Consider the following 17520-nt stretch of genomic DNA (forward strand, 5'->3'; position numbering starts at 1 on the left):
CTGCTTCCATTTAACAACTTCCATCACCCACAGCCAATGCCGCTTCTTGGGATTTGAAGTCTCTCGGGCACCATTTTCCCCTTGCAGCTCTCATGCTTTGAAACTACTCCACCCAGAACCTCCGGCGGCCTCCCCTGCCTCGCGCGACTCTTTGGGAGATGCAGTCTCTCCGCTGCGCTCCTGCTAATGGACGGCGGCCACGAGAGAACTACAATTCCCGGCAGGGCTTGCTCACCCGCCAGTCTCCGCCTCCCTCAGCTGGCTTGGTAGCTGTTATTGTTGATGCAAAAGGTTAGTGGAACAGCTGGTTGCTCTCTGGGTAAGAGACGTTTTCTGTATTGGGGAGGGTAAAGGGGCACTGTTGCTTTTTCTTCCTTCTCCTGTCCTTTTAAAGCCGTTGCTCGGCTGGAGAGGGAAGGAGAGGATTTGGGGAGGATGCATTTCGGGGAGGAACCCCCCCCCCCCTTCTTTCCTCCTGGATTGAATTACCTACATTTGCTTCCACTGCTATGAGCAAAGGACGGGGGGGAGTGAATGTGGCCTGAACCACCCCCTTTCAATGAAGAGGGCTGGAAGTTTGCATTGATTCCCTGCTTTAGGAGGGGAAGAAAGGAAAACCCTGCCTGCAAAACAGGCTTCAGTAGGCCTTAAACTCTGAGCTGGCAGTTCCAAAGCGGTGAAGGTAGAGAAGAGCAAGCGTTAATGGAGGCTCTCTAATGCTCTTTAAAAGAATCAGCTCTTCCTTGGAGTTTAGTGATCCTGTTACCTCTGAACTGCCTGCTGCAATCTACACACAGACTTCCAAAGTAGTTTTGAGTCCTCGTCTATTCTTACTCTCTCTTTTCCTGCCTGCCATTCCTTAACCTGCTCTCCTGTGAGATTTTATTTTGACCTGGTGCTTTCCAAAAGTGTATAACTAACAACAAGGTGTAAGGATCGACGGGGGGGTGGTGAGCTTGTGTTTATGTGAAAAGGAGCATGAAGCTTCTGGCTTGTGAAAACAAGATTCCATTGTCTGTTTTGGCTTCCAGCCGTGGAGCTCAAACCCTGATACTGAGAGAGAGAGAGAGAGAGAGAGAGAGAGAGAGAGAAATGCTTTTAAGGAAAACTCCTCTTAGCTTTGCCTAAAACATTGTTCACTGCCTCTTTATAAACCAGGACGATGAGTTCCTTGCGCAAGGCTTGTACCAGGCCACAGAGATACACATGTTCTTTAATCCATCTCACGCTTATGCCAGTTAGATCTGATCGCTGGTTTGTGTTGTCCTATCCCGCACAGGCACGTCTGGGCTCTTTCAGGATGTCTTGACTGGCACTCCGTTTGGGAAGTACAACCCAGCATTTTCCCCTAAATGATCCCTCAGGAGAAAAAGAACTTGGCCCGAGCAGCTGAGAGCAGTCAGAGTTTCGTTGTAACATGCAGCTTGGCTCTGCCTGGGTCACCCTCACAGGGCATTTTGGGATAAGAAGCTTGCCTTGGCAGCAGCGTGTAGATTAACAGTTATCTAGCACAAGGCCCATTGTGTAGGGTTTCATAATGGGCTGTAAGTATTGCAGAGAAAACTAATAATGGAAAGTTGACTTTAAGGGGTCATCCTTCTGCCTGGGGCAAGAGGCCTGCTGCTTCCCCAGGAACACTGTCTGACTCGCTTCTTTGATCTTTAATCCTCCACCCACCCCCTGTAGCTGCATTGCTGGATCAGACTGTTCCAGTGCATCAGTCTTGGGTCAGCCAGATATTTGCAGCACGGCATGGAAGTCACAGCCGTCCTGTTCCGTGTCCCCAGCATTTGCTGCTCAGAGATGTTACTGCCTCTTCTTTTGGAGGTTCCATTCTACTTTTACAGTTTTTAAAATTTATATGTACCTTTCTTTCCTCCCCAATGGGAGACCCTAAGCAGCTTCCAGTGTTGTTCTTGCCTCTTCCATTTTATCCCCACAGCAACCACCCTGTGAAGTAGGCAAGCTGAAAAGAGTGCATGACCCAGGGCAGGTAGCAAGGTTTCATAGCAGAGTGGAGGCTTGAACCAGGGTCTCCTAGACCTTAGTTTGACACTCTAAAAACTACTCTACGCTTGCTAAAACAGTTAATAGATTTATCCTACAGTAATTTCTCTGATCCCTGCTTAAAGCCTTCTGAGGCAGTTGCTGTGTTTTAATTGTAGTAATACCTTACATTTCTGTAGTGCTCTCAGACGCTCAGAACACTTCACTTGCATTATCTTGGCTTCATCTGAACAACAACCCTCTAAGTAGGGCAGTATTATCACTATATTTAATAGTAAAACATTAGTCCCTCTGTAGATGATAAAAACTATCAAACTGGTCTGCTTATAGATAAGAGGGCGCTACATCCTCAGTGGGTTCCCAGAGTATGCAAAATAGTATGACTTTGTAAGTTAACCCTTGAAGTATGTGTGGGGAGGGGGGGATATTCAAAACTATCAGAACTCAAAACTCTCCAGAAAGGATGACATTGAAAGCTGAGAGTCTGTTAAAAGAGGAAAGAAGAAATCAGCAAGAGTAGAGAAAGTTTTGGGGTGAGGGAGATTTTGAGTAACTGCATTCCCAAATTGTTTCCCTCTCCTTTGATTTACTTTTGGGCCTCCTCTCTGTCACTTAGTAAAATGGCTGACTCTTGAAGCAGAAAAACCAGGCCAGGGATAAACAAGGCAGTGGACTATAAGCATTGTGGAGATTTATTTGTTCATTCATTTATACCTCACCTTTCTCAGTAGGGAACCCAAAAGGAGCTTTCATTGTTCTCTCCTCATTTTATCCTTGTAACAATTCTGTGAGATAGGATAGGATGAGGAGTGTAACTGACCCAAAGTCACCCAGCTGATTTCCCTGATATGCAGAAAAACATAAATTAAAATGTTAATTTAGCTCCCAGAGGCAAGAAAAAAAGGTCAGATGAAGACTGAGCATGCTCATAGAACCATGGAAAGTAGAGGGCAGCTGTATGTGTCAGTCAAAGGGGATGAAAGGAAATTGGCCTGCTTGAGACCCAGAGAGCCTGGAGCAGGGGTGGCCAAACTTGCTTAATGCAAGAGCCACACAGAATAAACGTCAGATGTTTGAGAGCTGCAAGACATAAACATCAGATGTGGAAGGGAGGGAAGGCAGACAGGCAAATAGATGGGAGGAGGGGGAGAGATGGAAAGAAGCAACTAACTTTAAATGCATTCTCCAAACTGCTAGCTGGTTTGGCTTGGAGAAGTGATTTAAAAAGACAAATGCCTTCTCCACCTTGGGTGATGAGGAGAGGGAGAGGTTTCAAGAGCCACACAATATGCGTGAAAGAGCCACATGTGGCTCCCAAGCCGCAGTTTGGCCATCCCTAGCCTGGAGAATCACTGATGTGAGGGAAATTCTGTGTGGCTTCCTCTTCCCATGATTCCTCATGCCCCCCCCCCCCCCCTCCGACTTGATAGCCCTGTATTGCAGAGGCAAAGTGCCTTGCCTTAAGCACTAGGCCATTTCATGGAAGAGATGAGAATCAAACTAGAATCTTCTGGCTTCATAATTCACCCACTCTCATGTTAACCAGTCATGTTATCAAATTGTGTTCTGCAGAGTTTGGGGTCCATGGTCTTGGCCCATGGTCTGAAAGCATATGATAGAGCAATCTTGCAGAAGCTAAATAGCTCTAGGTCGAGTTAGCACCTGAACAGGGAGATGGCTGAGGACCTCTATGTATACCACACAGAGTTCCAGGCAGTACAGACAGAATATATATCAGCAAAAGAAGTTATTAGGTATTTTCTGCTATGTTGAGAGCTAGACGTTTCTTTTTAACAACTATATCAGCAAAAAGGACCACTGGAATAGGTTCTTTGTTGTTGAAAGAGGGACTGTGTCACAGCATGAGGTGTGTCCATTCCTGGAACAGGCATTCCCTTGAATGAGACGATGACATTGGATTATATTCCGCCCTCCACTCTGTATCTCAGAGTCTCAGAGTGGCTTACAATCTCCCTTATCTTCCTCCCCCACAACAGACACCCTGTGAGGTGGGTGGGGCTGAGAGAGCTCTCACAGAAGCTGCCCTTTCAAGGACAACTCCTCTGAGAGCTATGGCTGACCCAAGGCCATTCCAGCAGCTGCAAGTGGAGGAGTGGGGAATCAAACCCGGTTCTCCAAGATAAGAGTCTGTACATTTAACCACTACGCCAAACTGGTGCAAGATATGTAAGAGAATGATTATTGGATTTTTATTGATTTTACAAGCTGGCTATGCTTGTAGCTGCCACCACCTCCTGTGGCAGTGAATTCCACATGTTAATCACCCTTTGGGTGAAGAAGTACCTCCTTTTATCCGTTCTAACCCGACTGCTCAGCAATTTCATTGAATGCCCATGAGTTCTTGTATTGTGAGAAAGGGAGAAAAGTACTTATTTCTCTACCTTCTCCATCCCATGCATAATCTTGTAAACCTCTATCATGTCACCCCGCAGTTGACGTTTCTCCAAGCTAAAGAGCCCCAAGCGTTTTAACAGTGATTTCCTCTTCTACAGTGATTTCCTCTGCCTAGTGTCTGAAGAAGTGAGCTCTGACTCACGTTGAAAGAAATGTTTAGTCTTCAAGGTGCCAGTAGACTTGTGTTTTTATCCTCCAGTATGCATTCCAGTGTGGGCACCTCCTTTGTACCTTTTCCTTGTTGACTGCACGCAATCTTTAGTTTCTTGCTTTTCTAACTTTAGGCTAGTAATAATCCCAGCCTCAATTCAGCTGTCATGTGAGTGAATATACTGTCGTTGTACTGTGGTTTGAACAGCATCTTAAAAGATGCTGCCTGGTGAGTAAACACATGTCAGAAGCAAAATCTAATTTGCTTATTTCCTGTAGATTAACCACATGGGTTTTTCAGCCTTTCTGCTGACATTCATACCACCAAACCCTACTAAGAATGTTGATGTGCATTCTTGGAAGGTCATGAACGGCCTGCCCAGGTTGTTCCCTTGGACATGCACAAAGTAAGAATGCTGTGGGTGCATGTCATTTTTAGGATGGCAACGTGCACTTTTTAAAAACAAAAATAAATGAATTGCAATGGAAATTCAGTAGTGGTGAGTGAGCTCTCTTTGGGGAGCCTTACTTCATTGAACAATCCTGGGTGAACCTTTTAAAAATTCTCACTTTCTAAGGTGTGATTGGAGGTTGTACAGCAAGCTACTGGTTCTGATATCAGCAGAGCAGCATTTTTGGGTCTTCAAGAGAAGGGGCCCAGAGTGAAAATGGGCAGGGAAGGAAAGCCCAGGAAATTCAGTATGGTGTGTACTAGCTAGATCAGTGCTCTGGAACCTATGGCCCTACAGCCAGATGTGGCTCAGTATGGAAGCAATCGTGACTCTCTGAAAAAGAAAATGATGACCATGTTCAAGTACTTGAAGGGCTGTCATATAGAGGATGGTGTGGAATTGTTTTCTGGTGCCCCAGAAGGTCGGATCAGAGCCAACAGGTGGAAATAAAACCAGAAGAGTTTCCAGCTCAACATTAGGAAGAACTTCCTGATGGAGCGGTTCCTCAGTGGAACAGGCTCCCTCAGAAGGTGGTGGGCTCTCCTTCCTTGGAGGTTTTTGAACAGAGGCTAGATGGGCATCTGACAGCAATACTGATCCTGTGAACTTAGGGGGACGTATTTGTGAATTTCCAGCATTATGCAGAAGGTTGAACCAGATGACCCTGGAGATCCCTTCCAACTTTATGATTCTATTATTCTATAATTTATATTGGCAGGGTAGGTGGGATGCTGGAATAACCAGTAAAAAGTCTGCCGTGAAAACGTTGTGAAAGCAATGTCACCCCAGAGTCAGAGATGACTAGTGCTTGCACAGAGGACTACCTTTACCTTTTTAAAGGGCTTCCTAGAAAGGGAAAATGAAAGAGGTGGATGATTGTCAGTAATCCAAATGCAAACCATGTGCAGATTTATGCCACGGTCCCAAAACAATTGTACAGGGCGTACATGTGTATATTTATTACTTATTGTGAGACCTCGTAGGTGCCGCTTTCTGACAAAGGACTTGCAACAATTGTGCTAGGGCTGCAGAACTGTTGTGGATTTATTAACCAACATTGTCAGTTTTCAGTGAAATTCAGTTGTATGGCTTCCGCTCTGCAAATGGGCTTTCTTACACCAGGTCTTTGTTGATCCCTCTGGATTTTAACTTTGGCTCTTTAATTGTAAAATGTTTGCGGCCCTCGGAGCTAGACTGTTCACCCTCAAGCCTTTACTGATCTGAGTGCTATTTATAGGAATTCTAGTAAAACATGAAACCTGATTTCATTACCACTGAGGCCCTTCCAGTTCCCAGAACTTGGCAGTGAGCTACCCCAAAGCACTGAAGGCATGAGGTGGGAGACCCAGATTCAAATCTTGGCCTGTTCATCCATGAAACATGCAGGCTGGCGCCTGGCACAGGCCACTCTCAACCTGTCTTCTCACAGTCGTGTTGTGAAAGAAAAAGATGAGGATAGCACAGCTGCCTGTAAGCTGAAGGTGCACCAGACGAAATAGTTACGGAGAAATATAACAGATAATTACAGTGCCTAGGAGAGAAACCTGTTTGGGTGTGACAGCTCTTTCTTACTTCACTTCCCACGCAGCAGAAGTCTGTGTTGTTGAAAGTATTGTCATTCCTTTTGAGTAAAGGGGAAAGATTGATTGGCTTCTGGGAACTCTAGAGGGGAGTTCTCTAGAAGGATTAGAAGATTTTTTTAACCCCTCCTTCTCCATGAAGTTCATACATGGTTCTCCGTGCTCCCATTTTAGCTTCTGACAATTCTGTGTGGCTAAGGGAGCATAATTAGCTAGCCCAACAATCACCGAATGAACTATGGGGGAGCTTTGAACTCGGTTCTTCGCACTCATAATGTGGCACGCTAGCCACTATACAACATTGCCTCTCACATGATGCCACCTTACTCCCATTCTTTAAAATCCATCTGTGATTCTTCTGGCTTAACTTCTTGCATCTCAGCTTTTTTCTGTTCCATGCATATCCTGTTTCTCCTGAATCTTCCCCTGGGTTTTCTGTTCTTGTCATACTATATCAGTTTATCTACATAGTATGTTTTTTGCCACCCTCCTACGGTGTTCAGACCAGTGTACATGTTTTGCCTTTTATCCTCATGACAATCCTGTGAGGTAGGTTAGGCTGAGGGACAGTGACAAGCCAAAGTCACCCAGTGAGTTTCATGGCAGAATTGGGATTTGAAGCAAGGCCTTCCGAGTACTGCACTCTGACCACTGCACCTCACTGCTTTTGCTGTTCTCTATCCCTAACAGTTTGTAGCCTCTTTGGGACAAAGACTATGTAAACTGATGGTGTAACACTGATAAATATCACATTAATAACGATGAATCATGTCCTTGTAGTTGTGGGTGTACAACTTGCAAAGATTAAATTAGTGATGCTTCTGTAAAACACGTGGCTATGTAGCCTTCTCTCACAGCCTCCTCCCGTTTTTCACTTTCTGTGCACTCTTATCCCATGTTGTGGTTTACTCATATCTCCCTTTCTACCCAGAATTCTCTTTGCAAAGAATGAAAGGAAGGAAGGAAAGGAAAAATAATCAGATTCAGAGCAAAGTATGCAGATCAAACAAGCTGGTGCACAGCCAGCTGGTTGTATTGATTTGCTCAGTCTGTTTTGATCATACACGTTTTGGATCTCTCCCTCTCTTTTTTTTAAACCCTTGTCCCAACAGGGTATGGCATAAGCAACCTGCAGTTGCGATTAACATGTTCAGAAAATGAAGCTAAGTAAGGAATTCTACATCCTGTGAATCTTGGCATTATAATATATATATATTTTCTACAGCAGGTGTTTGTGAAGGTTAAAGTAGGCAGACAAATGGTGTCATCTGTGTAGATGGGGCTTTGCAGGTTTAAAAAAGTCTCTGCCCTTGACTGAGATAGTTTACAAACTGAATTTGGCCAGTGGAGAAATAAACAGAGCGAAGAGAGGGGAAACAGGGGTAGGTACAAAGGGATGGGTGTGAAGAAACACAGTTTGAACAAATGTGAGAGCCACTGTGATGTAATGATTAGAATCTCGGTTGAGGATCTGGGGGATGCAGGTTCGAATCCCTACTCTGCCATGAAAGCTTGTTGTGTGATCTTGGGCCTGACTCCACCCTCTTAGGCTAACGTACCTCACAGCATTGATGTGAAAATAAAATGGAGGAGAGGAGAACAATATAATCTGTTTTGGATCTCCACTGGGGGAAATGGTGAAGTATAAATGAAGTTTTAATAAAATTGCTTGCATTTTAATTTGGGAGTGAGGACACGGGGTTAAATCCAATCAGAGTTTCTATTAGTGGAACACAATGGAATGCTCTTGTTTGACTCCTAAAAAAGCTTGTACTGAGAATTGTGAGGCCTGTATGTGCAATATGGGCTGTAGTGTGGAAAAGAATTGGGTGAAGATGAGTGAAGAAGCTAGCTGGATCCAACCCCGGATATTTTATTTTATTGCTGTATTACATTTTATCCTGCCTGTTTTCCATTGTGACACTCAAGTTGACATATGTAAAAGTCCTAGTTAGCTTCCCTTCCATGCATGGGCCAAACCTACCTAACTTGGGCAAAGTTGATGTATCCAGTGTAGCGTAATGGTTAGATGCTGTTAAAGTAGGATCCAGGAGACCTGGATTCAGATTCCTGTGAAGCTCTGGCCTTGGCCTTCACATTCCTTCTTAGCTTAACCTACCTCACAGGATTATTGTGAGGATAAAATGAGAAAGGAAGAAGCTCTGTGCGGAAAGAAGGAACAAAAATGTGATAGATGGCAGGTGCCCTCCCACTGTCTTCCAAGAGATGGGCTTGTACACTTGTGGGTAATACCCACTGAAATATTATTCAGTTGTATGGAGTTTAGGCATTATCGGCAGCTTGTCCTCTCTTCCTTTGATGGTGGAAGTAGAATAAAGTACGTTTAAAAGATAAGAAATTTTACAATGTATCCTGTAGCTATTTAGAAATTACAATATTCAACTTTTATTGGGGCAGAATATTTAGCACCCAGATAAGGTTGCCAACCTTCAGGTGGGGTCTGGAGAGTTTCCAGAATTGCATCGGATCTCCAGCCTTTAAAGTTCAGATCCCCAGGAGAAAATTGCGGCTAGATTCCATGCGATCATACCACCACTGAGGTCCTTCCTCTCTGCAAATCCTGATTTTCCCTGGCTTCACCCAAAATATCCAGAAATTTCCCAACCCATAGTTGGCAACCCTACCTAGCTATGGCCCATTGCCAGCCTCACATGCTGCAGAGGCCCTGGAGTACTACCCAAATCTGGGCCGAAGTCCTGAGAAGTGTTTGTCCATCAAGAGACTTCTCTTCACAACCAAGTTTACTTTTGTGTTAGAAAGCCCACATCAGAGCTGTGGTTTCCAGGCATCATCTTAATCTTTCCTTGACCCCCGACCTTCCCTTCTTTGCCTTGCAGCATAAGGCCACCCAAGATGGAAGAACTGCAGTCCCACCCAGGCGTGGTTTTCCTAAATGTGGCTCCAAACTATGTGCCCCACACCAAGGTGGAATGTCACTACAACCTTCCCCCGGGTATGAAACCTTCAACCAGAGACTGGATTGGGATCTTCAAGGTACAGCAGCAGGGGAGAGTGAGGGTGTAAATCTGGACTTTGGGTCTGTTTTGTTTTTGCACACTATCCAAAGCCCCTTTGCTTCCATCTGCAGTCATTGTATCACTTTTGGATCTGACAGTGCGGAACAAGGAAGAGGCTTCCATTACATCACTGATTCCCCTTTAGCAGACCTGGTCTACCCTTGCTGCAGAGTGCAGAATGGACTGTACTGTTTCAGACTGCAGCTGGGGGGTGGGGGGGGGGTTGCATTCTGAATGCTGTCCTGTTATATTTTAAAGACCCTTAGAAGTAAGAACTTAACAAAGAATACAGTTGAGAGAACCAGACTAGAGTCTTTCTTTCTGATGTCATGGGGTGTTTGGGTTTGTTTGTTTTTTTTTTTAAAAAAACTTACAGAACATTTTACAAGAGGAACATTAAAAACTGGTATCCCACATTTGGTTCAGTCCATTCTACCTCCTCATTCTGAGGCACGTGTAGACCAGGTCTAGAGTCTTGAAGGACAGAAGGGAATGAAACACTTCCTTCACAGAAGAAGTTGCAAGTCTCTTATTCTAAGAATGAGCTAGGTCGGGGTGTCAAACTTATTTGTTATGAGGGCCAGATCTGACATAAACGAGACCTTGTCAGGCTGGGTCATGTGTGTGTCATACAATGTAATGCCTGGTAGTGGAGATATAAACTTTATTAAAAACACAGACAAACACAGTTAAAGTTTTATTTATTTTTTAGAATTTAAAACATGCTTAAAAGATTAGCACTCTTGCAATATTTTGTTTATTTAACGGTCTCTTATAACTGATGCCTCTTGCTCTGAATTATTGCATCAGAATCTGGAAACAGTGCCTGTGCTGTTGCAATCTTATGCTATTGTTTAGGTGTGTGTCTGTTAAGATGCAAACTTACTTTTGATTTACTGACATTCATTACAGAAATTGCATGGACAGTGCTTTGAGCCTAAGACCCAGAGGGAAATATGAAACGGCTGGGCATTGCGAGCTTTTGTACATAAAGTGCTTCATGCACTGGTCAGCCAATGGAGAAAATAGAGGCTTCACTCTGTAGCTTGACTGGCAAAGCAAGCTGTGATGCTGAAGGAAGCAAGAGAGAGAGAAAGAGCCCTCCAAAGGCTTGATCTGGTCCACAGGCTGCATGTTTGACACCCCTGAGCCAGATGCTTCCCTTTTCCTGCTACAGCCATGGGGAATCAAGTGATGAGTCCAAAGGAGGGGGGCAGTTCAGTGAGATTTCCCTCTTTATTGTAATAACTGAAAAACTACTTCTTAGCCTGTAGTGGAACAGCTGAATTTTTTCTTAAAGCTGAGAGCTTGGGAAAGTTGTCTGCAGTCTTTGAGATGCCCAGTAATTGTCTTTTTGCCTTAGTGTTGACATAAAAGTGGGATGTAGCCTGATTCATCACTGCAATCTGATATAGATATGCAACAGAATGAGGTGGTATTCTAAAGCACTTTAGGCTGCAAGCTGGAGATAACATTAAAACTACAAGCCTCTCTGTAAGGAGAAAACTAGCATAACAGGGTGTGGATGGAATTACAGTCTTTCTCCCTGAGTTGCTAGGTTTTTACTTGCAGGGAGCTTTGGGGACAGAGAAGCATTCATTCAGAAAATAAACTGGCACCTCTGCCTACTTATATAAAAGGTCCCATCTCTGTGAAAACCAGGTCTAAGAAATTGATGAATATTTTTTTGCACATTAAATACTGATAAGATCATTGGCTCCTCATTATAAGGTGACTTTGAAGAAAAATCTCTGATTTGAAACAGTCTCTGAGTTCATTGTCACACTACACAGATGCATGATTTCTATGAAGAATTAACTTTTGGCTGTGAAATTAACAAAGGAATAGCAAATTGATCCTCTTATTTGATGGACTTCATGAATCAAAGATTTCAGGTTTTCACGGCTGGTAACATCATTAGGGTTTGTAGAATCTTTCGGGCTCAAGTGCCGTGTTCTACTGGAGAAAGTTTTCCTTCCAGACGTTTCGTTCTCAGCTGCGGAGAACATCCTCAGTGGCGTTGCAGCCGGAGCAGGCGCTCTGACCTTCTTGGCTGCTGTGCATTGAGTGGGGCCAGGGCTGCTGGAGAGCTGCTATTATCACTACCCTTCCAGGAAGCCCCACCAAACAATGGGCACATCCACAAACCAATTGCCCTTTCATCACACCCCCTCCAGCCTAGAAATAGCAGCTCTCCAGCAGCCCTGTTTCAAACAAATCATGATCTATCATGAATTCTGTTGTATTGTAATTGGTCAATTAATTTGTGCTTGTAATAAGATATTACAGTGTGTTTGTTTGTTCATTTGTTTCACTTTTTGTACACTATAAGTCATGGTTGTTCTAACATAGTGGAGGAGACAACATGAAGCCAAAACAGAGGCAGAACAGATACAACAAAAGAAGATGACTCATTCCCATCCACTGTTGTTTTCTGCCCCGCCCCCCGGCCTCATCATATGATGCAGTGATTTTAGCAACATGCTTAGGAGGGTCTTGCAAGATTCTCTCTTCCCCTTCTATCTCTTAGGTGGAAGCCTCTTCAGTCCGTGATTACTACACCTTTGTGTGGTGCACCCTGCCAGATGGGGGATCCTCTGCAGGAGCTCTTCTTCACTGTAGCGTCCAGTTCCAAGGTGGGTGTTCCAGGAGGGCAGTCCCAAAGAATCAGTAAATGGAAACTCCCACATAACATTAGAATTGAGGTTTTCAGAATCAGGTGGAAAGTGGACATAGGAATTAAAGAACAAGGCAGACAGAACTGAATAGAGGTAGGGGCTATTGACTTTTGCTACAGTTGTTTTGAGTGAGATGTCCAACTTAACCACTTTTAAAACCTGCACCCAACTGTTTTACAAACATGTGCACATACTACATGCATGTTAGACAAAAGCTATTGTCTTGATGAGCTATAAAATATTCCCCTCCACACTCTCCATCATTGGTTGAGCTGCTGTGATGTCACAGAATGTTTGTGCCCTCTCTGATTAGTGAGGGTTGTTAGCTTTTTAATGAAAATGGTCTTCATGACTATGTAACATAAGTGATGATGGTGTAATGAACCATTATTAGTTAGTTTTATTTACATAACTCACCAAAATAGATAAGCACCTTCATTTCGTTTACAGCCAGCTACTTGCCAAAGCCAGGTCCCCAGCAATACCAGTTCCGTTATGTGGATCGCCGTGGTGAAGCTCGTGGTCAAAGCTCCCCTTTCCAGTTCAGTGAGCCACGGCCTATGGATGAGCTTGTCACCCTGGAGGAGGCGAGCGATGACGGTGCGGGCACAGACATGCTGTTGGTTGTCCCCAAGGCCACTCTGCTAGAGGTAAGATGCTCCAAGACAGGTTCACAAATTGTATCTTAAACCTACGATTCTAGCCCAGACCAGATGACTCCTTCTTCAGCTGATGGGTTGTAGGCTGGAGAGAACAGCGAGTCTTTTCCCTCATGAGGTAAATCCTTCATCACTCCCTTTCAGATATGCAGAAAATGCCCTGTGAGGATTTAGAGCTTGAACATTGTAACCTGAGGCCTTGCCTGAAGCCTTGTGTGCTTAGCCCTCAGGGCCCTCTTATGAGTGCCGAATGGAACAGCGATATGTCATAGTGGCTCCCGCAGTTGGCAGGCAGGTGTGAAGCCTTTTGACTGGCCAGGTGTATACACTAAAAGCCTGGCCTTCTGGCCAACCTAGATGTGAAAGCATAAAAGGTGTCCCACTGGATCAGTGATCCATCTGGTTCAGCATCTTGCCTTACACAGAAGACAACAAACTGTTAACAAACAGGGGACAGGAGCCAAGGCCTCCCCCAATGTTGTTTTCATCTAGAAGTGCATTGTCTCTGGAGTCACCACAGCTAGTAGCCATTGATGGACCTGTCCTCTGTGAATATAATTACATAAGAAGACGGTCAACAGCAGGATCTTCTGTTATTTTCCTCACACTTTCTCCCTTTCAGACATCAGTTGAAAAGATCCTGAAATAGAGCAACTGGTCCATCCCCTGTTTTAGGCATGGCCTGCTCCTGGCAAGAGCATGGTACTGTCATCCCTGAACTGATCCCCTTCAGACTACAGGGTGGGAAACACATTTTTTACACCATAGAGACAGTCTTGCTATGTGGCAGTGAATATGTCTGGGAGAAGATTAGGCTAAATCTCTTCTCCTGAACATATTCTCTGTGTGCAGACAGTGTTTAGTGTGTGTATGGAAGTAATTCAAAGATGAGAGCCCTTCACCCAGCAAGGGCTGTACCATGTGCTTTTACACAAAAATCACAGGAACATTACAATGAACTCATGAGCACAGATCTGTAAAATGTGTTCACAGACAGGTCTCAGTGCTGTTTGTCCTCTCTCTCCTCATAGACCCAGCTGGAGGCGAGCCGGCAGGAGCAAGGAGCCCTTCTGAGGGAGTCGTGCCGCCTGAAGGATGAGGTTCAGGAACTGAGAAGTCGTGTGGATGAACTCGAAGCAGCCCTCAGCTCACTGCGTGATGAACATACCAAGCTGGCCAGACAGTACAAGGCAAGGGAGGAAGATGGGTGGAGGTGGGGGCAGGCTCTGAACTGCCAGTCCTGATCCTGTTCCTTCCAGTGCTCTTGAGAGAATTGTAGCCAGTTCTATTGCTGTGGTCCAAGTGAACACCTTCAGAAAGGGCTAAGCTGTTCAGGTAGTCATGTCCAGAGTCTGATTGCAGTCAGATGTTTCTTGACCTCTCCCTTCCTTGACTCTTCTGTTTTCTAGCATGTCACCCCCTTGTGCACACACACACCCTCCCAGAGGTGATAGTGAAGCATGCCTCTTTTCACATTCCTTAAAACTCCATTACATTGCTAGGGTTAATTGAAGCACTTTGCTCCTCTGGGCTCCTCTCCCCACACAAAATGGGAGATCAGCTATATCCCAGAGATCTTTGAGGCAGTTTGTTTCCATGGAGAGCAGATGGGTCAAGCATTGTGGGGAAAATGTTTTACTGCAGTGTTCCCCAACATGGCGCCCAAAGCCTCTGCCAAAAGCTTTCCTGGTGCCCATTTGCTTCTTTCCATAAGTTTTTCCTCCACCTCACTGGAGTATGAGAACTCAGAAACAACTGACTTAACATGAGGAGGATGCATGTGATGCAACTTCCTGCCATTTTGCGATTGGCTCCTGTACCCCAACAGCCATTTTCTGAGTGGCCCTGGCCTTCTGTGGCAGCCATTTTGTGGTGGTGACTATTCCCTCCTCAGAATTCTAGAAGTGCTCACAGGCTCAACAAGATTGGTGACCCCTGCCCTAACATGTCAGCTTTTCCATCCATCTGTTAGGTCCTCCTTGTGTCTTGTCCAGAGATCTCCATATGTACAAGCATCACTTACTTTCTAGACAGCTGCATGGGGAAAGGGCTTCAGAATGGATCCCCACAGCCTTTGGCCTCTTCCTGTGAGGCTGACTAGATTTTGACAGTCAAATTTGGGGTTCCTCCCTGACCAAGGTGTTTTCACATAGGAAAGAATTCCGTGTTCTTATATAGCCATACCCCTAATCAAATCCTACAGATGTAATTCTTCTGAGTAATCTGGGGGTGCTGTAGGTCAGTTATCCATATGACTCCATTACATCCTTATGACCTGAAGCACTGGAGGTGATCACCCCAGGCCAGGTCGGGATTCATATGAACAGTGGCTGATAGAGGGATACTCAGGAGCAAAGATAGAGGAGTTCTCAAGAATTCCTTGCCCCCCTTCTTCCGGGGGTGGGGAGAGGGAATCCAAGCCAGTGAAGTCTTATGTGAATGTTCCAGCGTAGTTCTCTGCTTTTTGAAGAGAGAGATAGTCAAGAGAAATGTCCTTGTCCTTGGGGTTATCTCTCTGCATTATCTTAAACTCCTTTCTCCTACTTTCTTGCTCTTTTATCTTCTTTGGAAGTGATGGAAAAGAGCAGAACCTGGTGGCTGAACAGTAACCTCCATCACACATGGTACCCAAGAGGTTACACCTCATTGTCTTGAGAAACCATTGCTTTTTCTACCTTGGGGATGATTTAGGCAAACTTCTTTATAAAGAGAACTGTAGATTATGACTAGGGCTTTTGTAATTGATTGACAGTTCTATATTGAATGTTCCCCGTGTTCGGTTTTTTAGATGAAGCTACCTACAGGAGTGTGAGGAGCTTTCTTCCCAAAATATTTGCAGATATTCACTTTCTTTAATGGCATCATTATTTCCTTTTGCTGTTCTTCAGCACCTCATTTCCCCTAGCATATGCCTCTTCCTCCTTTCTTAGATCACAGAGCCAGTGTGGTATTGTGGTTAGATTGTCAGATTAGAGTCTGAGAGACCTGCATTTTAATCTGCCCTGAGGCTTGCTGGGTGGCCCTGGGCCAGCCACACTCTCGCAGCCTACCTCATGCAATGGTTAATTTATGGAGCAGGAAGAGGGGTAAATGACACCCACCACTAAGAGCTCCTTTAAGGAAGGACAAGATAGGCAGATGTATAATTAAGGTCCCACCCACTTGAAGATTTCGCAAATGATGATGAGATGATGCTACACTGCCAATCAGAGCTGACCGTGATGATGTCACAGCAGGGATGTGAAGGCGATTAAAAGTTAAGCCAGTTCAGATGAATAAGCAGACATTTTCGCAAAGCCCTTGAAAAGACAAGATATATTGCCAAAACCTCATTATATTCCCCATTTGGAGAGAGGGAAAGAAGTGAGATACCACAAAAGCTACCAGTAAGGAATGGCATCTTTAATTTTTAAATGCTTTCTTTTTCATTCTGTATTACAGTAACACACCAGAACCAACTCTGCATAAAACTAACAAGTATGCATTTAATTCTTATAGTTTATCATTGCCAGATAGAATTGATCTGCACTGATTAAACAGCTAATAGCCAGCTAATCAACTACTAATTATAGCTGCCTCCAACTTTCTGCTTTACCATATCGGCAAATTGTGAATCTCCCTGTCCTACTCTTTGGGAAACATCTCACATCTGGTAGCCTGCATCTTACCATACCAAGAGTTGTACAGGTTAGCTCTTGGAGAGAACAGACAGGAAGTAGGCCCAATGACATAATTTGTTTTCTTTTCTGCCACTCATTTATGAGCTGAAGCTCATCCCCTGCTCTTCTCCCCAAAACAGTGAAAGAACAGAAATGTGGGAGTGCTGGGGAGCTAATCTTAGTAGGTTTTTAAACTCGGTCTCCATTATTTTCATTTCAAAGTAGTGATTTTATATCATAGGTGCAACAGGCTTCCTCAGGAGGTGGTGGCCTTTCCTTCTGTGGAGATTTTAAAACAGAGGCTAGATGGCCATCTGACAGCAATGCTGATTCTGTGAACTTAGGGGGAGGTATTTGTGAATTTCCTGCACTGGACTTGGATGGCCCTGGAGGTCCCTTCCATCTCTATGATTCTATGATCACCGTATCTAGTAGCCCATCTACCACTCCCTTTTATAACTAAGAAAATACTCAGTCCTTCCTCGCACCAGGGGCTTTTTTACATATAAGAGAGACGTTCAAGATATGCAAAAAAAACCCCAATGACTTTGTAAATTAGCCAAAGGGTAGGAGTAGTTTCCAAAAACAGAAGGCACAAAACATTGCTAGCAATCGAGTGTCAAGTTGAAACAGAAAAGGGGGGAGAAGGAAAATTAGCATTCTTAAACCTCTGAGTGATTATAGAATAAAGGGGAGGGGACTTTGTGGAGAATTTCCAAGATGCCTCCCTACTGAGTCACCATTGTGTGTTTATTATGTGCCTATATCTATATGAAGCCAGTTTGGTGTAGTTGTTAGACTAGAAACTGTGAGATTGGGCGCCACTATATGAAGCTTACTGGGGGCCCTGGGCCAATCTCAGTCTCTCAGCCTAGGGTTATG

The 17520-nt window shown here is 44.5% G+C and overlaps 1 protein-coding gene across 1 annotated transcript in view; it reads left to right on the top strand.

The window, feature by feature from the left end:
* The first annotated feature begins 218 nt into the window (after positions 1–218).
* Positions 219–17520, top strand: part of CALCOCO1 (calcium binding and coiled-coil domain 1) — a 32421-nt gene continuing 15119 nt past the window's right edge. The window contains exons 1-5 of the mRNA XM_060252688.1: positions 219–291; positions 9463–9619; positions 12173–12278; positions 12771–12970; positions 14011–14169. Coding sequence (XP_060108671.1) covers positions 9479–9619; positions 12173–12278; positions 12771–12970; positions 14011–14169 — 606 coding nt within the window. The 5' untranslated portion in view covers positions 219–291; positions 9463–9478. The remainder of the gene's footprint in view (positions 292–9462; positions 9620–12172; positions 12279–12770; positions 12971–14010; positions 14170–17520) is intronic.

Source organism: Heteronotia binoei, chromosome 13 (genome assembly GCF_032191835.1).
Source record: "Heteronotia binoei isolate CCM8104 ecotype False Entrance Well chromosome 13, APGP_CSIRO_Hbin_v1, whole genome shotgun sequence".
Lineage (NCBI taxonomy): Eukaryota > Metazoa > Chordata > Lepidosauria > Squamata > Gekkonidae > Heteronotia > Heteronotia binoei.